A 26,835-nucleotide genomic window follows, 5' to 3' on the forward strand; every position below is an offset into this window, starting at 1 on the left:
GGCGAGCGTGCAGGTGAGAAGATAGCCGCCGCCTTGTAGACGGCTGGGGGGATTCTGCAGATAGGGGGACGTGTGAAAGAGGTTGCCGCTGGAGCAGGGCTCGCGGGTGATCGTAGCAGCATGGAAGATCTCTCTGGTGGTTCTACTGATAGGCGCAAAGCGACGGGCTGGTGTGGGCCGCTTGGGTGAAGCTATGGTGGCGAAGGGAGTAGTGTGTACAGTGGTGGTTGGCGGTGACTGGATAGCAAAGGCTAGCGTGCTCTGGTGAGCGAGAAGGGCTGCAGTCTCTCGGACAGAGAAGAAGAGAGGTCGCAGGTAGTGGCCGCCTTGTGATGAGATGAAGGCCGCTCTGGTGAGCAGGGCTCGCGGGTGAGCGTGCAGGCACAAGGGACAAGTAGCCGGTGGCTACTGAGCAAAGAGGGAGGCCCGCTGCAGGAGCCGACTGAACTGGGGTGTTGGCGATGGCTGGTTGGTGGCCGCCTTAAACCAGGAGATGTCTCTTTGGGTAGCATGTGCAGAGCTAACAGCGAAGGGGAGCCGCCTGTGTGAAGAGAAGGGCTAGTCGTCAGCGGAGAGAGAGCTGGGTGCAAAGTGAAGAGAAGGGGCTGCAAGAAGGTATTCTTGTAGCTGTGTAGGTGAAAGGAGCCGTCTCAAGAAGGTTGTGGTGGCTGGTAGCGACAGACAGAGGGAGCTTTGGCTAAGGATTGCTTGGGCTAGCAGAGGAGCTGGTCACAGATTGGAAGATGTCGACACGACTGGAGGCTCTGGCAGTGACTGGAACAAAGAGAAGAGGGGGCCTTGGGTAAACGTTGAGGTGTTTTGCTGATTAGCTGCGGTTGGTGTCTCAGGGCAGCTCGAGGGCAAAGGTGGTGTGTTTTTGAGGACGGGTGAGAGAGGGATTGGCCAAGATTAATGGGGACAGCTGGGTGAGTATACATCCTTGTGTTGATGTGAGGGTCGTGTATGTGAGAAGGTTGTGTGAGTGAAGCTTCTGTGTCGGAAGAAGCTGTATGAAGTGTTGATTGGGAATCAAAGGTGAAAGACACTGGTGATGTGTCTGGTTATGTTGTTGTGTTGGTATCCTGTGTGTGTTGATTTGCAGGGGAAGGCGTGATTGACATGTTTGGTGGTGTAGACAATAAGATGCGCCAATTGATGAATAGGAGCACCACTTTGCCACCCCCCGGCCCCATTAATCATCGTATTGGTGCTGATTATGAATCAAAGTAGCACAACTGCCCAAGAACGACATCATTCCAACAACATATCGTAGAATTCACCAAAAGTGTGCTAGGTGCTCGGGGAGAGAGTAAAGTAACACACTATATGGTAAGTTGTACAATAAAAAAATAAACTGGTGTTTTAACCTGGACTTTTTCTAATTAAATTCTAATGTCATGTGTACAGCACATAGTTTATGCGCATGGTGCGTATTTCATGAATAAGTATGGATCGCTCGCATGTGGAGTACCCAGGGGATGGAGAAATCACATTATAAAGCAAGAGGGGTTTATTTCAAAAATACAAGACATGGAGCTTCTATAGGAGGAACACGTACAAACTATCTACAAGAGATGTTCAATTGGTTTTATGGGGCAACCTTTGGAAGGGTATTGGTTAGGGAGCGGGCCCAACAATCTAAGCTTACACAAGAGGCACGCAAGGCTGCAAAAAGTCATGCTCGGCTTGCATGGTTGCAGACCAATGCTCCCATAGGCATGGTGCTGGCGTGCACGAATGAGGAGACAATGGAGGCGTTGGGTTGTGCATGCACCAACATAAATCTAGATGTAATAAGGGCTTAGTGCTCATGTAGTGGGGATGGGGGAGGTTTAGAACCACCTCAAGGGGCTAGGAGGGCCCCACGCTAAGCCCAACAACCCTAGGGGCCCTGGCCAGGTAGCCAAAAGGGGCCAAACTAACCATTCGGCTTATGTGGAGGTAGCCCCCACACTGATTGCGCATGGCTACCCAGCAGCATGGGTACCATTCAGATCATGCACAGGTTGGACATCCTCTATCTACTGTGAAATTATGGCAAAAGGTGCATTAAATGCTACTTTTTCCTAGTCGTGAGATATATCAATAGGCCGATTTATGTTGTGCTGGGCAACCACCAGAGCTAGAAGAGGGTATATAAATCCAACCCTGAATTCAATTCAATTACCTCATTATTCACGAAGGGTGTCCTATTTGAAGGGCTAGGACTGCCAAAGGGAGTGCTCTAACCAAGGTTAAAAGTTCAAGTCAAGATTCAATCTTTATTTTTAGATTTACATCAGTCTAATAAAGTAAATACACCATACATGGTGGGGGACCTACAAAGGCACTAGAGAGGCTCATCACCATTACTTGGGAGGAGCTTGTGCCGATGATCTTGGACCAAGAGGAGTAGTTTCTAAACCTCCACCACAGGGCAGAGGTTCTGAGGCTTTGACTGGCTAGCAGTGTTGAAAGGCTACAACAACAACAAGGGCCAAGGGAAGTCTTCACAGTCAAAGTTTGAGCAAAAGCGCAACTTGGTCGTGATGCCTCGAAGACCGATTGGACCTGTATAACCATTGTGGCCAGAAGGGTCACTACTGGAGGAAATTTCCTTGATGGAGCACCTAGAAAGGTGTAGATTCCTCAATTGCAGTTGCCGCCACTGCAAAGACTCCAGCTTTTGTGCACTTAGAGATTATGGACACTGGAGCTTCATCTTCTAGGAGCTGGGAGGCGGTTGGTCTCGGGAGTGGATTCTAGGACAGTGGTGCTTCTAGGCATATGACACCTTCCTCCGGAGAGTTGTTATAAGACCTTGTCGAGATATCGAGCTCGTCTAGTGAGGCGGTGGACACTGATGACCCGCCTGGGGGATAGGCTCCACACTTACGCCACTGGCATGGTTGGTGAGATCTTGGGTGATATGCGGCCAGTGGGATGACAAGCTATGTGACAGCCATTCTAGAGATTGGCATAGTTATAGCGCCGGCTTGGTTGAGTACCTTTCATATTGTGTGTACTCTTATCTTGTATATGGTGTGTTGAGTGTCGAGTGAAGAAGAAGAAGATTTTCAGCCTCTCACCTTGTGTGTTCTCTATTAGGGTTTTGTGAGTGTGTGTGTGCTTGCAAGAGCTCAAGCTCTCTTCCCCCTGCATCTTTTCATGGTATCAGAGCGTGGTTCATGCTAAGGGCTGAGCTGCAAGCAAGAGAACCACAAGAAGCGGTACGAGGGTAAGAGCTTCAACTACTCTTTCCTATTTTTGTTGGTGACTACACCCTTGTCGGGAGCTCTACGGGAGGCACCGGCAAACAGATTGGCTGTGCAGACACTGTGGGTGCTGCAAAGAGGTCAACAGTTGCCATTGGGTGTATGTATGCACATTGAGGTCACTGGTTGTGACATTTGAGAGTACTACAGTACCGCTGCAGAAATATAGGAGTTTGTACAGGACAAGTGCATGACAAACCAGAGTGCTCTTTCTGGTAAAATTGTGTGTCTGGCAAGATGTCAAATGATGGCATAACCCAGATTGTGGCTGAGAAGCTTGATAAGAATAACTTCCATGCTTGGAGGTTCAGGTTGATGAATTTCCTGATGGGAAAGGGCTATTGGGACTACATAGAAGGTGAGCATGAAGAGGTGCCAGAGATAGCGGACATCTGACTATTGCAGATGTGAAAGAGTTCAAAGACTAGAACAAAGGAGCCAAGAAATTTATGTATTGGCTCTCCGTTAGTATACACGACACCATGATTGGACACATTCAGGATGCCAAGTCCCCCAAGGAGGCGTGGGACACCTTGGTTAAACTCTATAAAACAAATACCAAGGCACGTAAGATACAGTTGAAGAATGAACTTCATACTGTGGAGAAAAAGAGCATGTCTGTGAATGACTATGCATTGAAGATAAAGGGTATTGTGGAATCCCTTGCATCTATTAGTGTGTTAGTAGATGATGATGATAAGGTGGAAGTCTGTCTACGTGGTCTCGAGCCACAATACAAGGCATTCAAGATGTCTATTCAGACTCGAAAAAACATTCCCAACTTTATAGATTTGGTGTCTATGCTGATTATAGAAGAGAAGAGCTTGGGTGAAGACCAACAATCCACACAAAACAAAAACAGTTCAGAGCAACAGGCCTTCTACACAAGTTCAGGTAGAGGACGAGGTAGAGGAGGCCGTGGATGCGGTCAAGGAGGTGGCCGAATAGGTAATCAAAATTATGGCCAGCAACAACAACAACAACAGTCCCAGAATACACAACAGCAGCATCAACAACACACGGGTGAAAGAGGCAAATTCAGAGGCAGGGGGAGTCAAAGAGGATGTGGAAATTGGCAAAGGCAATATAATGATGCACGTGAATGCTTTTATTGTGGTAAGCCTGGACATGTGCAGGCTGAATGTTATAAAAAGCAGGCTGACATGCAAAATGAAAAAGTGCAACAGAACAACTATGCATTCTGAAGCAGAAACAATGAGGATAATGAAAGGTTGTTTGTTATGCAGCATGTCGTGAATGCCATGTCTGAAAATGTTGAAGCAGGACAAAAAGATGATGTATGGTATGTGGATTCAGGTGCTTCGAACCACATGAAAAGTCATGGGTAGTGGTTCAAGGAGATAAAAAACCTTGAAAGACCAAGTTTTGTGGAAACAGGGGATGACACTGCTCATCCGATTGCCCATGTTGGAGATGTGCCATTGTCTATGCAGGATGGCAAAGTGAAGTACCTTGCAGATGTACTTCACATTTCGAACATAACAAAAAATCTGGTTTCAGTTGGCCAGATGATTGAGCAGGGTTTGCAGGTTCGGTTTAACCGTGATGGTTGTTATGCTGAAGACTTTAAAGATAAGTGCAGGTTGGTTGCAAAAGGCAACAGAGTGGGCAGAATGTTTACATTGAATGTAGACATGCCTCAAATTGTTGCAGACATAGACATTTGGCGTAAAAGAATTGGACATGTGAATGTGCAGTGAATGAAGTCTATGCAGACTAAAGGAATTATGACAGAGCTGCCAAAGTTTAAAGTGGAAGGTATGCAGAGAATATGTGAAGCATGCCAATTTGAAAAGCAAACAAATCATGTATTTCCACGTACTAGATATGTGAGTAGAAATGCACTAGATGTTGTGCATTCAGATGTATGGGGTCCTACAAAGACCATGTCTATGGGAGGCTGCAGATATTATGTGGTGACAAGGAAAGTGTGGGTATATTTCATGAAGGAGAAGAGTGAGGTGTTCACTCACTTTCAGAATTTTAGAGTTTTGGTTGAAAAGCAAACAGGGAAATATGTAAAGTGCCTAAGGTCAGATGGAGGGGGAGAGTACTTCTCCAATGAGTTCTCTGAATTTTTGAAGAAGAATGGTATTCGGAGACAGTTTACATGCAATTACACTCCGCAGCAAAATGGAGTTGCTGAGCGGAAAAACAGGCACATTACTAAGATTGCGTGAGTAGTGATGGAAGAGAAGAATATGCCGCATAGCTATTGGGCTGAGGCTGTTTCGACAGCAGTATACATCATAAACAGGACTCCAACTGCAACCATACATGATGTAACTCCAGAGGAGAGGTTTACTGGCAGAAAACTAGATTTGTATCATCTGAAAGTCTTTGGATGCATTGCATATGTGCATGTGCCAGATGAGCTGAGAACTAAGCTAGATCCGAAAGCTAAAAAATGTGTGTTGATTGGATATTCCCTTGAGCAAAAGGGATACAGGTGTTATAACCCTGCTACACGTGAGTTGAGGGTAAGCAGGGATGGTCTTTGATGAGATGAGCAGCTGGTATGTTGCTGAAAAAGAAGCTGTTGGGGCTGATGTGAGTGAAAGTGTGGTTGCATAGAATGCAGGTCAGCAATCACAGTCTTTGAGTGGACCAGGAGAGTCCTCATCTAGTGGGTCTGTTGATAGACCATAGAGTGGCAGACTGCATCATAATAGCAGTCCTGCAAATGTGATTAGTACATCACGTAAAGGAAAAGAGAAAGTGGTTGAACCCTTTGGTATGCCTGACATTTCTGTAGGGCATTCTCATGTTGATGGAGAGTCTAGTGGCTCAGATATGAGCCTTGATAAGGAGCTTGGGATCCTAGCTATGAGAACACCGGCTATGGAAGCCATGAATGAAAAGCTGTGAAGATCTGGGAGAGTGAAAAATCATGTGCAGAGATTTACATATGATGGTTATGTGGCACATCACTATGCATATATGGCAAAGGTTGTGCACATTCTAGAGCCCACATGCGTTGATGAGGCTATTGAAAATATGTGTTGGGAGAAAGCTATGGATGAGGAGATGGATGGACTATATGGAAATGAGACTTGGGATTTAGTGCAATTGCCTGAAGGCAAGAAAGCCATTGGATGCAAGTGGGTGTACAAAGTAAAACATAACAATGATGGAAGCATAAACAGGTACAAGGCTAGATTAGCCAAAGGATATGCGCAGACATATGGCATTGATTATGAGGAAACTTTCAGCCCAGTTGCCAAGATGGCAACATTGAGAGTTGTGATAGCAGTGGTTGCGTCAAAGCAATGGTCTTTACATCAGATGGATGTAAAGAATGCATTCTTGCATGGGGATTTGCAAGAAGAGGTGTATATGTTGCAGCCACCTGGTTATGAGGATGTGAGTCACCTCGAGCATGTTTGCAAGTTGAAGAAAGCCTTGTATGGCTTAAAGCAAGCACTAAGAGCATGGTCTGACAAGATTTTTGAATATCTTGTCACTATTGGCTTTCATGTAGCCAATGCAGATTTCTCGCTGTATGTGAGACATGGTGATAGAGGGGTTGTGCTTGTTGTCATCTATGTAGATGACTTGATCATTACAGGGGACCATGATGCAAAGATCTTTGATGTAAAGATCTTGCTTAGACAGAAGTTTGAGATAAAGGATCTGGGGGAGCTCAGATATTTCTTGGGCATTGAGGTGATTAGGTCACCACATGGTATTGAATTACTGTAGAGACAGTATGGCTTGGACATGTTGTCCAAGTATGGTATGACAAGCTGTAAGCCTATCTCAGTGCCATTGGATCAGAATGGCAAGTTGAGTGCAAATTCAAGAGAGATTTTGGAGGATCCTACTATGTATAGGCGCATAGTAGGAAGCTTGATATACATTATGATCACGAGGCCAGATTTAAGCTATGATGTTGGGTTGGTGAGTCAGTTTATGCAGGTTCCATGGAAATCGCATTTGGATGCATTGAGATGCATACTGAGGTATGTGAGGTCTACTTTGCATTATGGACTATTCTATGAGACTCGGACAGAGATATGTGTACATGGGTACACATATGCTGATTGGGCTGGTAGTATCTCAGATAGAAGATCTACCAGTGGATTCATGTTTTCTTTGGGGAGTGCTGTTGTGACTTGGAGCAGCAAGAAGTAGCCTACGGTTGCTCTATCCAATACAGAGGCCGAGTACAGAGGAGCTGCTATGGCAGCATGTGAGGTAGCTTGGTTGAAATCTACTTGCAGATTTGGGTCTATCAGTGGATAGACAAGTTGTCATATTTTGTGACAACATTAGCAGTATATAGTTGGCCAGGAAGCCAATTTTTCATGCTCGCATGAAGCATATAAAGGTCCACTACCATTTCGTCAGAGAGAAGGTCTTGGCAAGAGACCTTGACCTTGTTTATGTCAGCACAGAGGATCAGGTAGCTGACATCTTCACCAAAGCATTGGGTACAGAGGTGTACATGAGATGGAGTTGAGCTCAAGGGGGAGTGTTGATATATCGCCATCTAGTGAGGCGGTGGACACTGATGACCCGCCTGGTGGGGGATAGGCCCCACACTTACACCATTGGCATGGTTGGTGAGATCTTGGGTGATATGCGGCCAATGGGATGACAGGCTGTGTGACAACCATTCTAGATACTGGCATAGTTATAGCGCCAGCTCATTTAGTTGGGTTCACACTATAGAGAACCCTCGTATGTATTGGTTGAGTACCTTTCATATTGTGTGTACTCTTATCTTGTATATGGTGTGTTGAGTGTTGAGTGAAGAAGAAGATTTTCAGCCTCTCATCTTGTGTGTTCTCTATTAGGGTTTTGTAAGTGTGTGTATGCTTGCAAGAGCTCAAGCTCTCTTCCCCCTGCATCTTTTCAAACCTTTGGAGGCAAAAAGGTCACATCTTTATTGATGACAAGTCCACTATCCCGATTCACAGAGTGAGGGAAGGTTGGAGATCATTCTTGATGGCAGAGGGGGGAAGCATTCCTCCCGGGTTCTTTATGTCCCATATCTTGGCTTTTATCTTTTGTCAGTGCATGAGGTTTGCAAGAATGGCATGTGGGTGGAGTTTGATGAGCATTCAGTTCCTATCCACAGGACAAAGCAACATGCCCGGTTGTTTGGGAAGGCGAAGTGAATAATGGGATTTATACACTCTTCTCTTATAGGTACTCAGCTCGGTGATTTGTGGCATTTTCACTCTGGCACGTGAATGTGGACACATTGCGGGGTGAGCTTTCCGAGGACCAAAAGGTGGATGGCTTGCCAGACATTGGTAGTAGGAAAGGACATTGTACTATGTGCCACAAGTTTACCTATTTCATTAAAAAAAAATTACGTTAGCCTAGTTCATATAAAAAGGGTGTGAACCTATAGTTCCATAAGTAAACATACAGGAGTAAACATATGTCAACTTAAAGATGAGTGTCTAAAGGCATAAGTTAATAGATGTGATTCAATAAATCTGAGTCTAGCAGTGTGAACCTAGCAATATGTTCCTAGAAAATAATAATAATAATAAAGATTCAATAAATAAATAATAATAACAATAGCTTGAGATGAGTAGATGCATCTTAAATTAGTTTCAAGCTTACTTCACAAGCATTAAAGACTTTTACAGTTTGGATTCATTGTTGGAATTGATAATACAGTTAAATGTAGAGAACATAAGAGACCACACTTCCTCAAACCTACCTAACCTTCGGTCCCAAAAAATGACCAACACTTAACAGATTATTTTCTATTAAGAAGATAAAACTTCTTTAGATCCACCTTAAGTAAGGATCTTTTGGAAATAAATAAGCTAACTAAATGTAAATGTGAATAGTGGAACAACGGAGCACGTAGAAATAGGAGCCGTCGGTCCTCTAAGATCTAGATTCACCAATTGGATCCATATAGAGCACCATGAAATTCATGAAAATGAATTGAAACTACCCTATTTTTAGGTGAAGATCTAGTGAAGGGAGATGATTTAATGAAGGAGTGGAAGAAGGACCAAGAACCACAAGGTTTGATCCCTTAGAAAGTGGTCAACCATGTCAGATGTGCCATAATTGAATGTTGATACCTTGGGCTAGGTTTATCCTAAGCTAACCATGCCCAAGCAACTCATAGCAAGAATTATGATAATCTAAACGTATCTCTTTTACTATAACCTCAGGGATATGTATTTCTCAAAACACCAAATAACAAGCACACAAAATGCAAGCAAGACTCTCACCTTCTTAAAATGAGCTCGCTATAGAAATTTATTCACCACGAAAATAAGTTCTAGAGCTCATCTATTTGGAAAAAGAACATGAAACATAGGGAAGGGTAAAGAGCCAATGTCTAGGACTACCTCAAACCAAAGCGATCAACAAGGGTATTCATATAATGTGTCCTCAACCACAATGACTCTACAACCTCAAATACAGGCTAGCCTAGCATAAGTACCATTAGAAACTATAGAATCCACCAACCCCATGGGGTAAAAAATCCTAATCCTTGAAATGGAATGTTTTGTACAACCACTCCTTTATGTTCCTCCTACGTGAATATGCCAAAGACATTATTAGGATGGCATCTGAAATGGGAAGGGATGTTATTATAAGCATAGCACCTCAAGACTGAAGACATGCATAGCATGGCATTTGAAATGGGAAGGGGGGCAACCTAGAGACACGAATTTGGGTAAAACTAATCCAATCCACATATCAAGGATGATGACCAAATTTGATGGAACTCGAGGTCTCATTCACTACCTAAAGAAGTTTGATCAAATTTATGAGGCCATGGAAATGATGATAATCCCACCAAGATCTATTCATTCAGACATTTCCTTGAATACAAAGCATGCCATTAGTTTTTTGATCTCTAAACCCACTTGAGAAGGTAAGCATTTAACAGGGCCTTGAAACGCATTCATGGTGGGAATCTCACTGAGTGGAGCTAGATGGAGACCTATGATATAGATTCATAACTTCAAGTAAGAGAAGGGAGAAACAATTTACGAATACGTTACTAGAACCAAGTATGTCCACTTTATCTCCACATGAGATATAGCCCTCCCTCTCCCCCTTCAATAGATTAGATGACTTATCCCTCATTTATTAACTTCATGACCATCTCTATAGGTCAAAAGGAGGAGGATTCATGATCATCTCTATAGGTCTAGACATTACATATTTTATGAGCAAGAGGTTTATGAGCGGTCACAAAATCAATAGGCTTCATGACCTCTCCTGTATAGGTCTAGACACTACATCTGAGATGAGTTTTTCTATGTTCCTATGAGGTAATAGACCTAGTAGTGGAAGAGTAGAAATGAGAAAGCATTAGGACTCATTGCACTTAGCTCAAATGATGAAATCATTCACCACATTGTAGGGATACAACCAGGGATTTCATTAACGTCTTCACAATTTCGTGGTCAGTTAACAAAACCTGTTGTTAACATATTAAAACTTGTGATCACATTGTATATTCACATGACCTGAGCAATGACCTGCCAGAACCCACTAGTCCCGTAACACCTCCGGGCTTCTTGTTTTCCCGACGGGCCTGCCGGGATATTAGATATCTCGACGGGCCCACCGGGAAAACAAAAGAACCCCGCGAGACGGGGTTCTGTCATGTTTATAAACATTGCCCAACACCCATCGTGCAACTTTTGGGGAGATAGTCCTTGTTTTGGGGGCGTGATATCTCTCCTCAAAGTACTTGTAGAGCTCTCGAGTTGCTAGAAGTGTTCTCTTGGGAAGAACGTCCTTATCTTAGGGGCTATTGTCTTTCCTTGTAGGCACTTCTAAGGCTATTGAGCCACTCGTCCTTAGTTCTTTGAATTGGGGGCAGAGTGTGGTTCGTAGCTAATACTTGCGGAGATTTAGGGACAAAGTTGGAGTCATTCAGCTTTGCATTTGAGCTACGTAGGTAATCTACCTCATTCTGCTTTATGAATGGTTTGATGGAGCCAAGAGTCCTGCTTAGGGGCTTGTATTGGTTCTTGATACTTGATATAGTTAGACAAGGGTCTATTGTCCTATACTAGAGTATTGGGCAAGCATAGATCTTTGATTTTCTTTGTGAATGTTAGAGAAGGTCTATTGTCCTATACTAGAGTATTAGGCAAGCATAGATCTTTGATTATGTAAAGTATCCTTAATTGGGTACAAAAGGCATCCTTCATTGCGGGTGCAATGTGCATGATAGTTTCGAAGTAGTTTTGTGTTATGTGATGATCTTTTGTGTTTGTCAAGATAGTTTCGAAGTAGTTTGTCTACTAATGTATGTTTTGTAATACGTGAGTGACTTTGTTGTTTTTTCATTTGTGTATTCATTGTTATATGCTTGGTTGAATAGGTTATTTGAGATGGAGGACAATGTTGGATCTAGTGATACCTCCAATAGAGTCCAAATTCCAAATAGTAAGAAAAAAAAGACACCTGGGATAGTGGCAATATGCAATTAACATTGGTGATCAATTCATAGATTGGGAGTGTAAGCTATGCCACGCAGTAAAATCAGGTGGGCTTCCTCGACTAAGAGAACACTTTTTAGGCGGAGCGAAGAAAAAGTCATGTACCCACCCCTCTGCACCTGCAGTTGGCCAAACGCATAAGAGAAGAAATTCAAAAGAAAGATTCAAGAAAACATTACACTCCTACCGTTAATGTATCAAGGCAGCAAGAACACTGTTGTTCTAATCATCAAACTCCCGCTACATCGCCTGCTTGTACTCCGAACGTCAATGTGCAACCAGAAAGTAATCTACCCAGTGCATCAAGCGAAACTTTGACGAAGGAAATATACCCATGCGTCAAACTTCATTGCAAGAAAGCCTATGTCAAGGTCGGCTCGATGATGCACAACTCGCCCTTGCTGAAGCGATTTACTTTACTGGGAGTGCTATGATGATGGTGGACAGTGAGCATGGAAGAAAATTGGTGAGTTTTCACCGCCTATGTACCATGCTATGCAAAATGATCTATTAGAGAAATGTTATGCGTAAGTAAAAGAACATGTACAAAGAATAATTCTTAACAATATAGAGCTTTCTGGATGTATAGTAAGTGATGGATGGTCTAATGTACAAAGAAAACCATTAATTAATATAATGGTTATTTCACCTAGAGGTGAGACTTTCATCCGTGCCGTGGATTCTGCTGGTTCAATCAAAACTGGGGCTTACATTTCTCAAGTCATTGGCTCTGTGTGATAGAGGAAGTGGGTGCCAAAAATGTAGTCCAAATCGTCATGGACAATGCAAAGAATTGCAAGAATGCATCCAAAATCCTAAAGCGACACTATCCACATGTTTTTCCGGTAGGCTGTAATACTCATAGTTTGAATCTTGTATTAAAAGATTGGTATAAAAGTGATGATACCAAATGGTTTGCCTCAATCGTCAACACTGCTCGCCTGCTTGTGAGATTCATGCTCAAGAGATAGAGAGTGTTAGATATTTTTCGACCTCGCATGTCAGTTATGTTAAAGCTTCCATCGAAGACTAGGTTTTTCGACCTCACTTTTACACTTTTGAGTCTCTTCTTCGAAATAAAGATGCAGTTTGTGAAACATTTAGATGCATGGCATTTCATGACTAGGAGAGCACTCAACTTGAAAAAGTGAAAGAGAAAATCAAAGTCTTGAAGGCAGCGCTTACGAGAAGAAGTTGGTGGAACAGTGTGATGGATGCATACCATGTAATGATGCATGTTATGTATACTGTACGAAGTCTTGATCAAAGAGTGCCTAATGTTGGGAAAGCATGGATGCAATGGTGGACTGTCGACGAGCGGAGTTTGGAGTGTCCTGAGAAATTAGAGCATTCAGTGGTGGAAAAGCAATGGCGTGTACCATTCTCCAGTAGAGAAAGAAAAGTCCTATTGAAGTACTTTCATGCTAGATGGATTGGAGCGCATTCACCACTACACAGTGCTGCTTACATGTTAGATCCTGAATATTGGAATATGGATTTGATGTCCAACGTTGAGGTGGTGCAAGATTTTTATAAAGTGGTAAACACTTTTTATAATAATGTTGATGATCCTGTAAAGTGCATAAAGGAGATAACCTCATTTTGATTGAAAGAGGGTTTATTTTTCAACTCCCTTGTTCAACAAATGGCTAAAGAGCAACTTGCATGGAAGTGGTGGATGATGAATGGTGGTGAGCATTATGCTTTATTGCGGAACCTTGCGATGAAGGTTCTAAGTCAGTGCTTGTCAAACTCAGGCTCAGAAAGAAACTGGAGCATGTACAAATATATTCACAGTACTATTCGCAACAATCGACTTCTTACAGATCGAGCAGATAAACTTGTTTACATGAATTGCAATGAAAAGATCTTGCGAGACATTGAAAGCAAAGAGTATGAAGAAGATATGCCCAGATGGATGTACGATTGTGATGATGTAGTAGAGGAGAACTTGATGTTGGATGCACGTCGTGCACTACCCTTGAGATAGAAGACAATTTGGACATTGACTTAGATGAGCTTAATTTAGAAGACGAGAGGGTAAACGGTGAAAGAATTTTGGAGCAAGATACTAACATAGAGGAAGAAGTCATTTCATTAATTTCATAAAAAGTACTTGTACAAATGATTGTATTTGGAGAAATTATCAATACAAAAGTAGGATTTCTGTCTTTCTTAGCTTTCATCTTGAAATAAATTGCGAATTGCACTAGGAGTTGCATCTAAAGGTCCTAGTGGTTTATATTCGCTAGCCATGCCAAACACTATATAAATACCTTGATTTATTGGGACACTGCACAATGCACATGTGGAAATATTTTGCATTTGCCTCAGTAAACATATTAAGTGGTAGTAGTGTCCACAAGGTAGTATATACTGGCCGCTCCATCCATCGAATACTTTGTAACATACAGGACATTGGGGGGTGGAGGAACTAGTAGCCTCAGCAGAAACTCCAACAAGGTCAAGATGTAACAAAAAATGAGAGATGTGGTTCCCTTGGCGCACAGAAGCTATACGTGAAGAGATGATCTGTACATCTTGGCTGATCTTTGTGAGCTGCTCTTGAATCCCTCTATTGGCCGAGGGAGGAGTTGACGCTTGAGATAATCGTACAGCTTCTTTCTCCTTATCTGCTAGCTGTACCCCTAAGCTTTCTTTGACCTTGTTTAACTCCAATCCAACGCCCTCCACCATGAGAGCAAGTTCCTCCCTTGTGAATGTCACTGTGTCTTCACGTATGTCATGGGTGTTGACAGTGGCCTCTCTGGAGGCAAAGTCCACTGGAGTTTCTAGGATAAATTGTGCATATAGCATCTTAGCAAAATAGAGTGGAGCATCGGCGTTATGGAGAGGACGACCGTACATCTCCAAGAAAATGCGCTCGGCATTAAATTTGATATCATTATGCGAAACCTTTCATCTTCCCTTCTTAATCTCGCCATCTGGACATGGCCATATTTCCTTTATCATCTTTGTGGTTACGCGTTTATTTATGTTTTTCCATTGGGCATAAGTAGGATTTGTCCATTTCAACAACCTGCATGCTGTTCTCCTAGCTTTGCGGGCTATCAGTCCATGTGCAAGGGCCTTCATTCGCTCATATGCCTTCTTGGCTAACCCTTGATGCTCGTGCTTGCGCTTCTGCCATATTTGCATGAACATAAATGACTTTAGGATTTTAATGAACTGTAAAGATCAACATAAGATAAATTGACCATTACCCTCAAAAACTTAAAGTTTAACACCACGAGATGAGATATGTATTGCAAAGACTCAATGAGAAATATCCACGAGATGAGATATGTATTGCAAAGACTCAATGAGAAATATCCACTTGACTCAAAAAATACTTCAAACAATGCGCACACATCAAATTTTGAAGAGAAAACATAAACTTAAACACCACAAGAGGAGAGAGATATTGCAAAGACTCAATGAGATAATATTTCAAACAATGGGCACATATCAAATTTTGAAGAGAGACAAACAAAGAGCCATTCTTGAAACTTAATCTCCTGATACTGTATCATTACAAAATTGGGGTTAATGACAGCGATAGCTCTACAAGAGGACGTTGTGCCCTCGTTGGGTCAGTATTTAGTGATCTAAAAAATTTCACTACTTGCAAAACAGATTTTCGCTCGTCGCGATTAGGCAGACACATCCAATTTTTGACTCTATAAATAATAGTATCCATGGTAACTTTGTCATAGGAACTATTGTCCATCCACAACTCTTGTACTTTCTCCCAAAAGTCATATAAAATTTGTAATAAATACCCTAAAGCAAAAACATCAGATGCAGGAGTGTATGCATCTGCCAAAAACGGATCATAAATTTCCGAGGCTATCCACGGCCGTTTATTTCGCTCTTTGTTTGCGTAGGAGACCGCCTTTGCCACCTTCTCAGGGTTCTTGTCTACTTCAAATATAAAATTGAGAGACACTCGTTTTTTGGGCACTCTCAGCAATAACCCCCAATCGATAATACCTACGCGTGGCTTCAACTCTTTTGTAAAATCCAACACTACATTGAATGGATGTCCTACCAAATGTGTTGCCGCTAGACCAACCACCAGGGCATGCATAATATATGGCATGGTTATTACTATTTGTTTTATTTTAGAAAGTTCTAGATGACTTAAAGGAATATTATCGGGCGGGGGTTTTCTCCATCCTCGATCCAAACAGAAAATTGCTTTGGTGAACTCACTGAATCTGAAGGGGACCTTCAGAAGAGTATCACCAAGCGAGCCGCCATTATAGTATGTAATACACCTGACAATTGATGGGTGTAGAACCTGTATGCCCTGCTCTGCCTGGAAGCTCTCGAACTTGGCGCTACCTTCTCCTTTGTAGTGCTTTCCGCAAAAAGTAATGTGCTCTGGCAAAAATGATATACCTCTAACTGTAAACTCTTTTACTGTGCCAAAAACACCAGAGCCTATTGTTCGCCCTTCGAGCAGAGCCTCGTGCGGGATGCCAATGAGGTGTGTGCACATAGAATTGTAGATTGTATGATTAATGGCACCTGTCCCACTCGCATCTGCCTGGCTGGATGTTGCAGCGATGTCCTGGGCAATGCGCACTCTTTTAGGGAGTGACTCTGCATCCAGCGCCTTCATGCGCTTGCTCTTGGCTCTTTGCTCGCTCCATACAGCGTCCCATAACTATAGACGATGCATATTAGCTTCAGGCGAGGCAGCATCTCTAAGATCATTGCATGCTACACACATGCTCTCCAAAATAGTTCGTGTTATATGTTGATGGTTGAAGTTTGCTATCTTTTGTCTATCAAGCAACTCAGCGTTGCCTCCGCTTCGAAGTCGACGCTGTGCATTTTCCCATATCTACTCTAATAGATCTCGCATGAGTATCTCAGACTCATTGATCTTTTTGACGACGTCATCTACACATTGTGCCACTGTGATGACTGCTTCAATGCGAATTGCTCGTAGAACGATTTTACGCTCTTCAGGGAAAAGCATGTTGGTCGTCTTCGTAAATCTAGCAAATATCACTAAACACAACAAAAATAGAATATTAAACAACATTACCTAGATCAACATCAAGCAATACATCATCAAACGTGAGGGAACAGCAACAAGTGTATCATTACTTATCAATGATCAAACAAAAACGAAATATCAAATAATATTACTGAAATCAACATCATCCAATACATCATCAAACGTGAGACAACCGCAACAAGTGTATCATTACTTATCAATGATCAAACAAAAACGAAATATCAAACAATATTACTGAACTCAACATCATGCAATACATTATCGAACGTGAGACAACCGCAAGAAGTGCATCATTACTTAGGATTACTTATCAAGTGTATACATGTTGCACTCCTCATCTACACACCTATCATGACAGAGAGAGAGAGAGAGAGAGTTGTGAAGTGTATCATGAGAGAGAGAGAGAGAGGGGGAGAAAGAGAGAGAGGTGTGACAGATAGAGAGAGAGGTGTGACAGATACAGAGAGAGAGGGGACATTAGATGACATTTTTAATAGTTTTGTGAGTTTCTAAAGAGAGGAAAATAATGTTTTGTATTCCTAAAGCACTCCTCATCTACACACCTATCGTGATAGAGAGACAGAGAGAGCGAGAGAGAGAGAGTTGTGAAGTGTATCATGAGAGAGAGAGAGAGAGAGAGAGAGAGAGAATTGTGAAGTGTATCATGAGAGAGAGAGAGAGAGGGGGGGGGAGGAAGAGCGAGAGAGTTGTGAGACAGATAGAGAGAAGAAACATAAGATGACATTTTTAATAGTTTTGAGTTCCTAAAGAGAGGAAGATAATGTACTCTTTTATTTTTTAAGTAAATAGAGGGAGAAAAAAGAATTTATTAGGGATTATGTATATTTTAAGAGAGAAAAAAAGAACTCCTCATCTACACATCTATCGTGTTGTGAAGTGTATCATGAGAGAGAGAGAGGGGGGAGGAAGAGAGAGAGAGATATTCATTTTTTCGAGTTACGATATTATGAAATTAAACGTAAAGACAATATGATGTAAACTTTGATCCATGAAATACTCATGTCCCGTTACCAAGTATCGCATGGATCACACACAATAAAAATAATACAAGTCAAATCAAGCAAATTTACGACATTTTTCCGACTGCGTTAACGATCAAATGCCGCAATATACAAAAAACAATATATGCACTAGTGGACGACACCAACTTGCCACGTTAACGACAAAATGCCACCCGATTCTATGGGAATACGAATAGGATAAGGACATACACTGGCCGCGTTACCGACCATATGCCCGCATTTGACAAAGGGAAGGGAAGGGAAGGTGATATCACCATAATGATACTATGCTTGCCGCGTTACTGACTAGTACCGCTACGGCGTGCCATACTTACCATAGGACACAGACCAGCCGCGTTACCGACTAAGTGCCCGAGGGTAAGCACCATTCCAAAGAATGGCCTTACACACACACCCCTCATGTGGCAGACCACCCACATCCTGCTGCGCATTGCGACAATGGGCGGCTGCCCGCACGAACACACACCCACACACACCCACACAAACACACACACACACAACTCTCATTACCTGTGTGTACTGTCAGCAATGAACTCCCAAAAGGCCCCCCAGGCCCATATATATAGAAAATTATAGCCCGTCGGGCTAGATGACGACCCCTGCGGGACCCTTCGGGTTTTTAATTTTCCCGACGGGACCATCGAGTATTGCAAAATCCCGGCGGGATTTTAGCCGATTAATCAGGGAACCTCCCACTGGCTTTTTTGGGAACATGTTAACATGTTAACATGTTAATAACATGTTAACAAATGTTATTAACAAAAAAAAATTTGTGATCATGTGAATATAAAATCATTGGATACAACAAGCTAAATATGCATGGGATGAACTTAACAAATTATTTGGCACTCAAGTAAAAAATTCAAAGATAAACCTGCTATTGCAATTCTACAAACTTGACATGAAGGAAAGTGAACCTCTAACCACACACTTGAACAAATACAAAAGCATTAAGCAACAACTGGCAGCAATTGGGAAAGAATGTACCAGATTTGTAGTTGCATTAGATAGAAGGAGCTCTACTAGAGCAAGAGAACAAGGTCAAAGAGAAGAAAGGATTGGACCCAACAATTGGAGAGGAGAAAGCATTCTACACCCATGAAGGCCTCGCACGATGGACGATGACGAGGAAGAGGTAGGGGAGGAGGAATGACCTTCACTTTCCATAGCTGTGGGAAGCCAGGACACATGGCTAGAGACTGCTATAGCAAACCAAATGAAGAAGAATCAACATCGGCAAACTTCATGGGTGGAGACTCCTAAGGTAGAGGAGTCGAGACATCTTTTTTGAGAGAGAAACCCCACAACCCAATGTAACCTATCCCAATAGAGTAAAACCATGTCTGAGCCACCGATGATGTAGGCCATGTGGTAAATGTATAAGTGAGCAATTTAGTTAAGGTCACGGGCACTTGTAGCAGCCTTGGACACATAGAGAGAGACTATTAAGGACTACAAGCTAGGGACTTTTCATGCACTCGATGTGGGCTACCAAGTAAGAGGGAAACTTGATATAGGGGTTTTGAGGGGAGGTGTTGAAATATACAAGTGAATGGGTGTGTGCGGGAACAAGCCCTTATCAAGAGACTGTAATTAAGTGGGTAGCAGTGAAAAGGTGAGAGAAATGTACTGATGAGAGAATCAAGGGTAGCATGAGTGAATATAGGGGTGTGGAAAGATTAGACTAGAAAAAGGTGTCCCTAAAATGTAGAAGAGGTGGCACAAATCAAGGAGAAATTAGTGGGATTAGATGCTTGGCATCTTGTGGATGTAAAATATATAAATTGAGGCATTGGCCTAATGAGAAATTGTTGATTTTTGAGTATCCATGCCTACATTAAGCTATTAGTTAATTGCTTGCATTTGATCCACCATAGCTTATCACATTGCTGCAAAATTAACTCTGCAAAATTAACTCTGCTCTCCAACTAACCCCTCAGCTGACCTTAACTAACCACCAGCTAACCAAAAATACTCCCAGCTCTGGTTGACATAAAGTGATTAATTTGCTGACTAAAAATTAATCAATCAATAAGCTATTAGTTAATTGCTGATTTTTGAGTATCCATGCCTACATTAAGCTATTAGTTAATTGCTTGCATTTGATCCACCATAGCTTATCACATTGCTGCAAAATTAACTCTCCTCTCTAGCTAATCCCTTAGTTGACCTTAACTAACCACCAGCTAACCAAAAACACTCCCAGCTCTGGCTGACATAAAGTGATTAATTTGCTGACTACAATCAATAAACATACCTGTTTGTTGATTGAAAATTGAATCAAACAGTTGTTGCTACCTACTGTTGACCCTAGTCAAAATTATGTCCGCCAAGCTTCCTCAAAGTTCCTCCAGCCTCGGGTATCTTAAAAACCTTACTTTAAAACCTCACAGAACTTGACTGAGATTGGATTTATCCACCTTAACAGCATATCTGACTCAATTCTGACTCATAACTCTACACCCCAGTGTCCCACCGCATACACCCCCAATCCTTGAAATATCTCAAATCCTATCAATATCAAACTCGACAAACCCAAGGCTAGCAGCAGCTGACACCTTTCTGACTTGAGACAGCCCTCAGCTAACACCTAGACCACAATCTAGCCCACAACCTATCAAATCGACTTTCCACTATACTGAGATTGTTAGACTAGGCTCCACAGGCTTCAAACATGTTAAGATCCACCTTTCAATAGCACAAGATGACTACCCCAAACACACAACTGACTCCAATCCCTAGGACCTCTAGGAATAGCAACTCTGTTTGAACTTGGAACACCCTACGTCTTTGGTTAACAATTCTCTGTTGTGTTTGATGGTGGAAGCCTGCAAGGTGTAGTTGCAATGCTTTTGGTTGTTACTGGTTTTTGTGGAGTTGAAGATTTGTGGAGTTGAAGATACAAATTTGAAAGGGTTTTTGTTGGGGATAATCGTGTGGTTGTCCCTTGGTTTCATGGTGTTCTCTCTTTTCTTTTTAATCCCCATATGTTGGGTTGTTGAGAGAGGATCTTTTATCATCTATATGTAGAAACTTTCCTAAGGTTTTGACTAATGAGTTGTTTATGCTCTAGTTTATGTTGTGCTTTTTGAGATTGCTAAGAGAACTCATGTGTGAGTAAAGATCTTAGGATTGGCAAGTCAAGTTTGTGTCAGAAAGCTTTAATTTAGAGTCCTACAAGACCCTCTATCACCTTACCACCCTCTGCCTGGGAAACCCAAACCTCCTTAAGCAAATCTCGCATCCCTTCTTCCCAAAAAAGAAACAATATTCAACAGCAAGCTACCATAAAGCTTCTTCACCAAAAGACCCCTTGGCTCTCACACAACTTCTCTCCACAATTGCTCCCTCCTACAATGCTCCTATCACCACTCTTATCCCCTTTTCTTCCCCGCCACCATGTGCTTCTTTGTCAGCTATTCTACATTCCCTACGCATACATAAGCTAACTGGAGTGACAACAGTAGTTCTTTCTTAGAAGGTGGCCATGAAACAACCATACTTGACAATTTATTTCAGTTTCTAGAGTTGGGGTGGACACATTTATTGGGCACAATAGTCTTGACATAGAAAAAGCCCATTAGCGCTATGTAACATGTATTGGGGTGGACACATTTATTGGGCACAATAGTCTTGACATAGAAAAAGCCCATTAGCGCTATGTAGCCAAATCAACATGTATAATTTCTATAATTTGTCTCTTTTGAGATATCATTTGTTTAAAAATTGCTATAATAGTTATATTTGGTCAATTGTACACGACACAGAGGAGAGGTACATAGAGGCATGGTTATGTCACCCAAGACTCTCAGTAGAGGTGCTGACGCACGTATGAAGTATGTTTTGTATGCTATACTAGTTATTTCAATGTCTAATAACTATTTGTTTTAATTTCCTTATAGGAGTAATGAACGGAGTATCACGGATTTGCTCGAGTAGCCAGTCCCACCACTGTTAGTGCCACAATCTTGTATAGGGATGTGGGCGTAGAGTGCTCCATCGAACGAGTGGAAACACATTGTGGACCGAGATAGAGGCAAGGCTTTTTGTTGTCTGCCTCCTTGTGGACCTCTATATGCCTGAGGTCCACAAGCTATGGGAGTAAGAGATCTTTTATAATATGATATGGTTGTAAATTACAATCAAACTGATTAATAAACATAGAGTTTTCTTTTAAATGCAGGGGAGCAAGATGTGGTTAGCAAAAACATTATCATCGCACAACTAGAGCGAGATTTTGGGGTTAATTGGAGCCACAAGGGTGTTCTAGAGGAGTGTGCGATATTACTCAGGCATTGCAGAGATAATGCATGGTAATAATATGCAATCTTTCTTGAAAGATTAAGTGGATAAATGTACGTGTGATGTTTGGAAGATCTAAAAGCATGTGGCACACTGAAGCTAGGGAAATTATTGGAGAAGCAGGATTATATCTAAGTTTTAAGGACTAGTCTCGAGAAAAATGTCATTGTAAAAGAGCGGTTCATCGTAGTCCTTGCTAGCTTCTTGTAGTTCCTCTTCTCTTAAGTCTAGCCCAAGTGGTATAGGTAAAGTTAATGTTATAGGCTCTATTACTTGATCAATGCCAAACTTAAGGTCTTTGTCCCCCTGCGCTCTCTTCCTCCTCCCATTCCTCATTCACTTTAGATGGTCTTGGTCTATCTCCTTGAGCAATCAGCATCACGCTGAGGTCACGATATGTACACTCCTCCTTGACCATTGATATATCTTCCTGGATATCAATATGGTTTCTATCCTTGAGTAAGGAGGAAAGTGCGCTATCAAAAATTCATTGACCTCGAGGATTGACACATAATTTGCCACCATGGATTGCCATCTCGATTCTTGTAAAACAATGCTTGTTCACATTGCATTCGAAGAAGGTAAGGTTCTTTGCTTTGTTTTGAGAATGTAAGCTCATTGGGATCTAGTGAATAGCGATAGCATTTGGACACTAGTTCAGAAGTGTGTGCGTGGACAATAATGGCCACATCCAACTGGCTAAGTGTGTGGACACTAGACTTAGGTTATTTCACTGTGAACTTATCACTAGGAAAAATGTGTAGTGTTTTTGTGTGTTCAATGAAGGAAAGTTATGGAGCTTGTCTATCATGTATGTGTTAATGGTTTGAGATAATGAGAGCTAATTAGGGTTTTCCTCTCTACCTTGGTGTCTATCTCCTCTCCCTTTTCATGGCATCAGAGCCTGGTGCTCTCTATTAGGGTTTTGTGAGTGAGTGAAGAAGAGGGAAAAGAATCTATGAAGAAGAAAGTCATTGGAGCTTGGAGCAAAGAAGAAGCTGTCGAGCATACATCTACTCAATAAATCTGAAAGCTAAAGACCACGGGTAAGCAAAGCTAAGCACCCTTGAGCGGATTGCAAGTGATTTCGTGAGATTTGAGCGAAGAGGTGGTTAACAAAGCAAGAAACAGATTGAGGTTGCCATTGAAGCTGTGAAACAAAAGGTGCTCATGTATTTACAAATATTGAAGGAGAACATGTATGTGGCAGTGTTGAATGTATGAGAAACTTGGAATCTTGCATTAGCATTGATGTGAAGCAAATATGTGAAGTGTTGGAGAAGATTATTCACTATTTTGGAACTACTCAAAAACCAGGGAGAATATACTCCAAATTGGAGTCATTGGAGGTGGTTATTGCAAAAATTGAAAGCATTGATGTGTTGGGAGAATTCATAAGTCAATTTCTAAGGCTTTCATGTAATCATTGATAAGCACCCAAAATCCCATAGAACCTGTTCCATAACAATTTTTTGACATTTTTCACTATCTTGGAGCTCATTTGAGCTATACCACCAAATGGACTACACATTTTTGGAAACATGTGTATGTGAGTGTGGAGAATCTTCCTAGAGCATCTAGGAGCTAGAAACATAAAAAAGGAGCTGGATTAAGCAAGATTAACAGGGTGGAGCTAGTGAGTGCCTGCAGCCAATATTTGGACCATATTTGAAGAAAATAGAGGAGGATTATCAGGTGTATAGCCATGTCCAAGCAAAACAAACAATAACATTTTTAATGTTTATGGTATGTGCACATCTCGGATGGGCTTGATATGCTATATGGAGCTTGTTGGCATGTAGTTGCATATATATCACATATATTTGGATCAATTCATAACCATTTGAATAGTTTTACGGCTCAGCAAAACCTATCATAACTGAGCATAGTGGACTGTTCATATATAGTCAAGCTCAAATACTACTTGGGTGAACTTGTATGCAAAGTGTGAGTTTCCTTGGAGTGTTTCGAAAAGTGGAAGACTATTTTGGATGTGTTTCTCAGATTTTTTGAGTGGTGTCAAGTTATTTTTAGCTTATACAAATAGTGGTTTTAAGTCTTGGATTCTATCGCCACCATAAAAATTGTGGAATGTGCGGACAACATTGGTGATGAAATACATGTATGTATGTGTGTTTGAGTTGATTATTTACAATACTTAGTGAACATTGTGCATAGAAAAATGAGTGACAATCCAGACAATGGGAAAAATCTTGATAGACAACTTTTGGATTTGGAAGTACCGCATGACAAACTTTCTTTGGTGACAGAGCCAAGGGTTTCCCCAGTGAATGTAACACTAGCCCAACTTACAGCACATAGGAATTGGACAGAGAGGGATTTCAAAGTGTTACATTATTTCTCAATTTGTGTGACAAATACCATGTTATGCCATATTTAGGACACATAATCCCAAGGATGCATGGGATACATTGGTGAAGCTGTATCATAAATACACAACCAAAGAAGATGCAATTGAAGAAAAAGATAGATAGTGTGACTCGATGCAACAGGACCATAAATAAATCATTATGTGCAAGAGATTAAAGGATGTGTTGATGCACTTGTATCTATTAGTGCTCCCATGCACTTGTATCTATTAGTGCTCCCATGCAAATGATGATTTGGTTACCTTTACATTATATACATATATGTATACATTTAGATTTACATGTACATACATACATATATATATATATATATATACATACACATATATACATATACAATACATTTACATGTACATGTACATATATATATATATACATATACAATACACACACACACACATACATATGTATATAAACATACATATATACACACACACACGCAGTCGCCATTTTGGAGGCGGTGTTCATACTGCAAATGTCGTGTTTTGACTCACTTCGCCCTGAGCGTGGAATTGGAATTCTTAGCTTGGGGTATATAACTGCGTGCAGAAGTTGATAACGTGCTGGAGATACTTCAAGGGGTCCATATAGGATATGGTTTTTGTGCGGTGAATCTGATTTTTACTTGACATTGTTGCCAGCGGCCGACCGAGTGATTAATATTAATATTAGTAATATTAATAATAGGTGGATGAAATATTAATAATACAAACCGATTCCTGGCCTGATTTAATTGTCAGTGCGCTACGTGGACCGGAGACCTTTCCGCCAGGGTTAGGGAAAACAATTTTAGGGAAAAGGAACTAAATACTTTTCACCACTAAATGAGAAGGAAATTGCTATTTTTGAGATGGTATTTTCTATGTGAACTTAGAAAATATAACTAAAACTTGTAAAATTTGAAAGGGTTTTATTTCCTTCTCATAAGAATTTGAGAAGGATTTTTCCGAAGTTGAACAAGTTCTAGGCTAAAGCGAACCCGTCTTTTCCCAAACCCTGCTTTCCGCCCGTATAGACTCTATACAGAAGCTTCAACAAGTGAATATATATTTACCATGTGGTGTATTGTAGTGAAAAAGAAGGTGATATAGCCGCATATGAATGTTAATCCGAAAAAGAAGGTGATATAGCTGCATATGAAAAGTAGGGGTGGCTTTGATGAAAAATCTAGCGCTTTCTGTGGTCACATAGAATGGTGGCAGGCCTAAAAATTGACTCCCCATAGCACAAGGACTGTGACTCCCTGTGTACTTATTCTAGGCTTCCTATGAAGCTTCCCAAAATATTCCAGGGCTTCACTCAAATTTGTAAAAATATTAAAACAACGAGATAAAAACAACAAGTTCATGATACATGGAAATTCACAAAAAAACTTTAGAAGAAATAGTATGCCAGGCAAGCTACGAATCAGCAGATTCACAATAAGAGTCGACTAGAATCAACACACACCTTGCTAGTGTCTTCGACAAGACAAATTTCCTTCATTGTTGTCACCTCCAATAAACATACAAAGGTCGAGCAAACACCATCATCATATTCTACAATGTTAAGCATTGTCAAGAATATCAGTCACTTAAAGAGTTAAAACATTCTTTTAATAGCCTGGATACATAATATTGACACAACTTTCAAGTTCCAATTACCTGGCCATTGTTGTTTCCATCAAAACTATTCACATCTTGGGATCTTGATGCCATTACACATACAAGAATTTCTCCATCAAGGTGCCCTGGTATTAGCAGTAAAGCAATTCCAGTTTCCAACCTGGTCTCAAGAGAGTACTAACCATCTCATAGATATAAGAATTTGTGTAAAGCTCCAATAAATTCAAGAAGATATAGTCATATGATAGCAAACTTTGGGAATAATAAAAAACATGGACACACATGTGTTCAAGCTCCCCTTACCTTTACAAAAAAGGCAAACTTGTGCTCCCGAATTGTCACCATCTTCTAAAAAGAAGCTAGCAAATTAGTCTGACGCACTGACAATAGTACGTAACATCAGCTCTTGGAAAGAAATTCTGCAAACATGAGCCCAAAATTAAAAGAAAGGACAATGTGTTGGTAGCAAACTTCTACCATCACATCTGTATATACAACAAATTTGCATTGCCACAGAATGGAGATGCTAATAGTAGCACATCTGCAAAGATTTCCTTCAAGAACATGATACACAAGGTTAGTCATATAAACTCTCATTTGATCCTTCAACATCTCTGAAGTGCATATATCTCAAATACAATTGATATGTCTAATGAGCTGAAATCAGCTGCACTAGGGGCTCAAATCAACTGCATTAGGGGATGGACATTGGGCTGAATTCAGGCTGAGAAAGGGCTAAACA

The 26,835-nt window shown here is 41.3% G+C and overlaps 1 protein-coding gene and 1 long non-coding RNA gene across 2 annotated transcripts in view; one reads left to right on the forward strand and one right to left on the reverse strand.

The window, feature by feature from the left end:
- LOC147612118 (cytokinin hydroxylase-like) overlaps positions 1-26,835 on the forward strand; it is a 97,475-nt gene that overhangs the window by 64,500 nt on the left and 6,140 nt on the right. The window contains exons 3-4 of the mRNA XM_086784265.1: positions 4,130-4,142; positions 26,560-26,580. Of these exons, the coding sequence (XP_086640391.1) occupies positions 4,130-4,142; positions 26,560-26,580 (34 nt within the window). The remainder of the gene's footprint in view (positions 1-4,129; positions 4,143-26,559; positions 26,581-26,835) is intronic.
- On the reverse strand, positions 25,787-26,430 carry LOC147612119 (uncharacterized). The gene is made up of 3 exons (XR_015263612.1): positions 26,397-26,430; positions 26,133-26,270; positions 25,787-26,027 (listed from the first exon to the last, which is right to left on the reverse strand). It is a non-coding gene; the product is annotated as an uncharacterized LOC147612119 (long non-coding RNA).

Source organism: Cibotium barometz, chromosome 46, assembly GCF_041138505.1.
Source record: "Cibotium barometz isolate CiBa-2024 chromosome 46, ASM4113850v1, whole genome shotgun sequence".
NCBI classification, from domain to species: domain Eukaryota; kingdom Viridiplantae; phylum Streptophyta; class Polypodiopsida; order Cyatheales; family Cibotiaceae; genus Cibotium; species Cibotium barometz.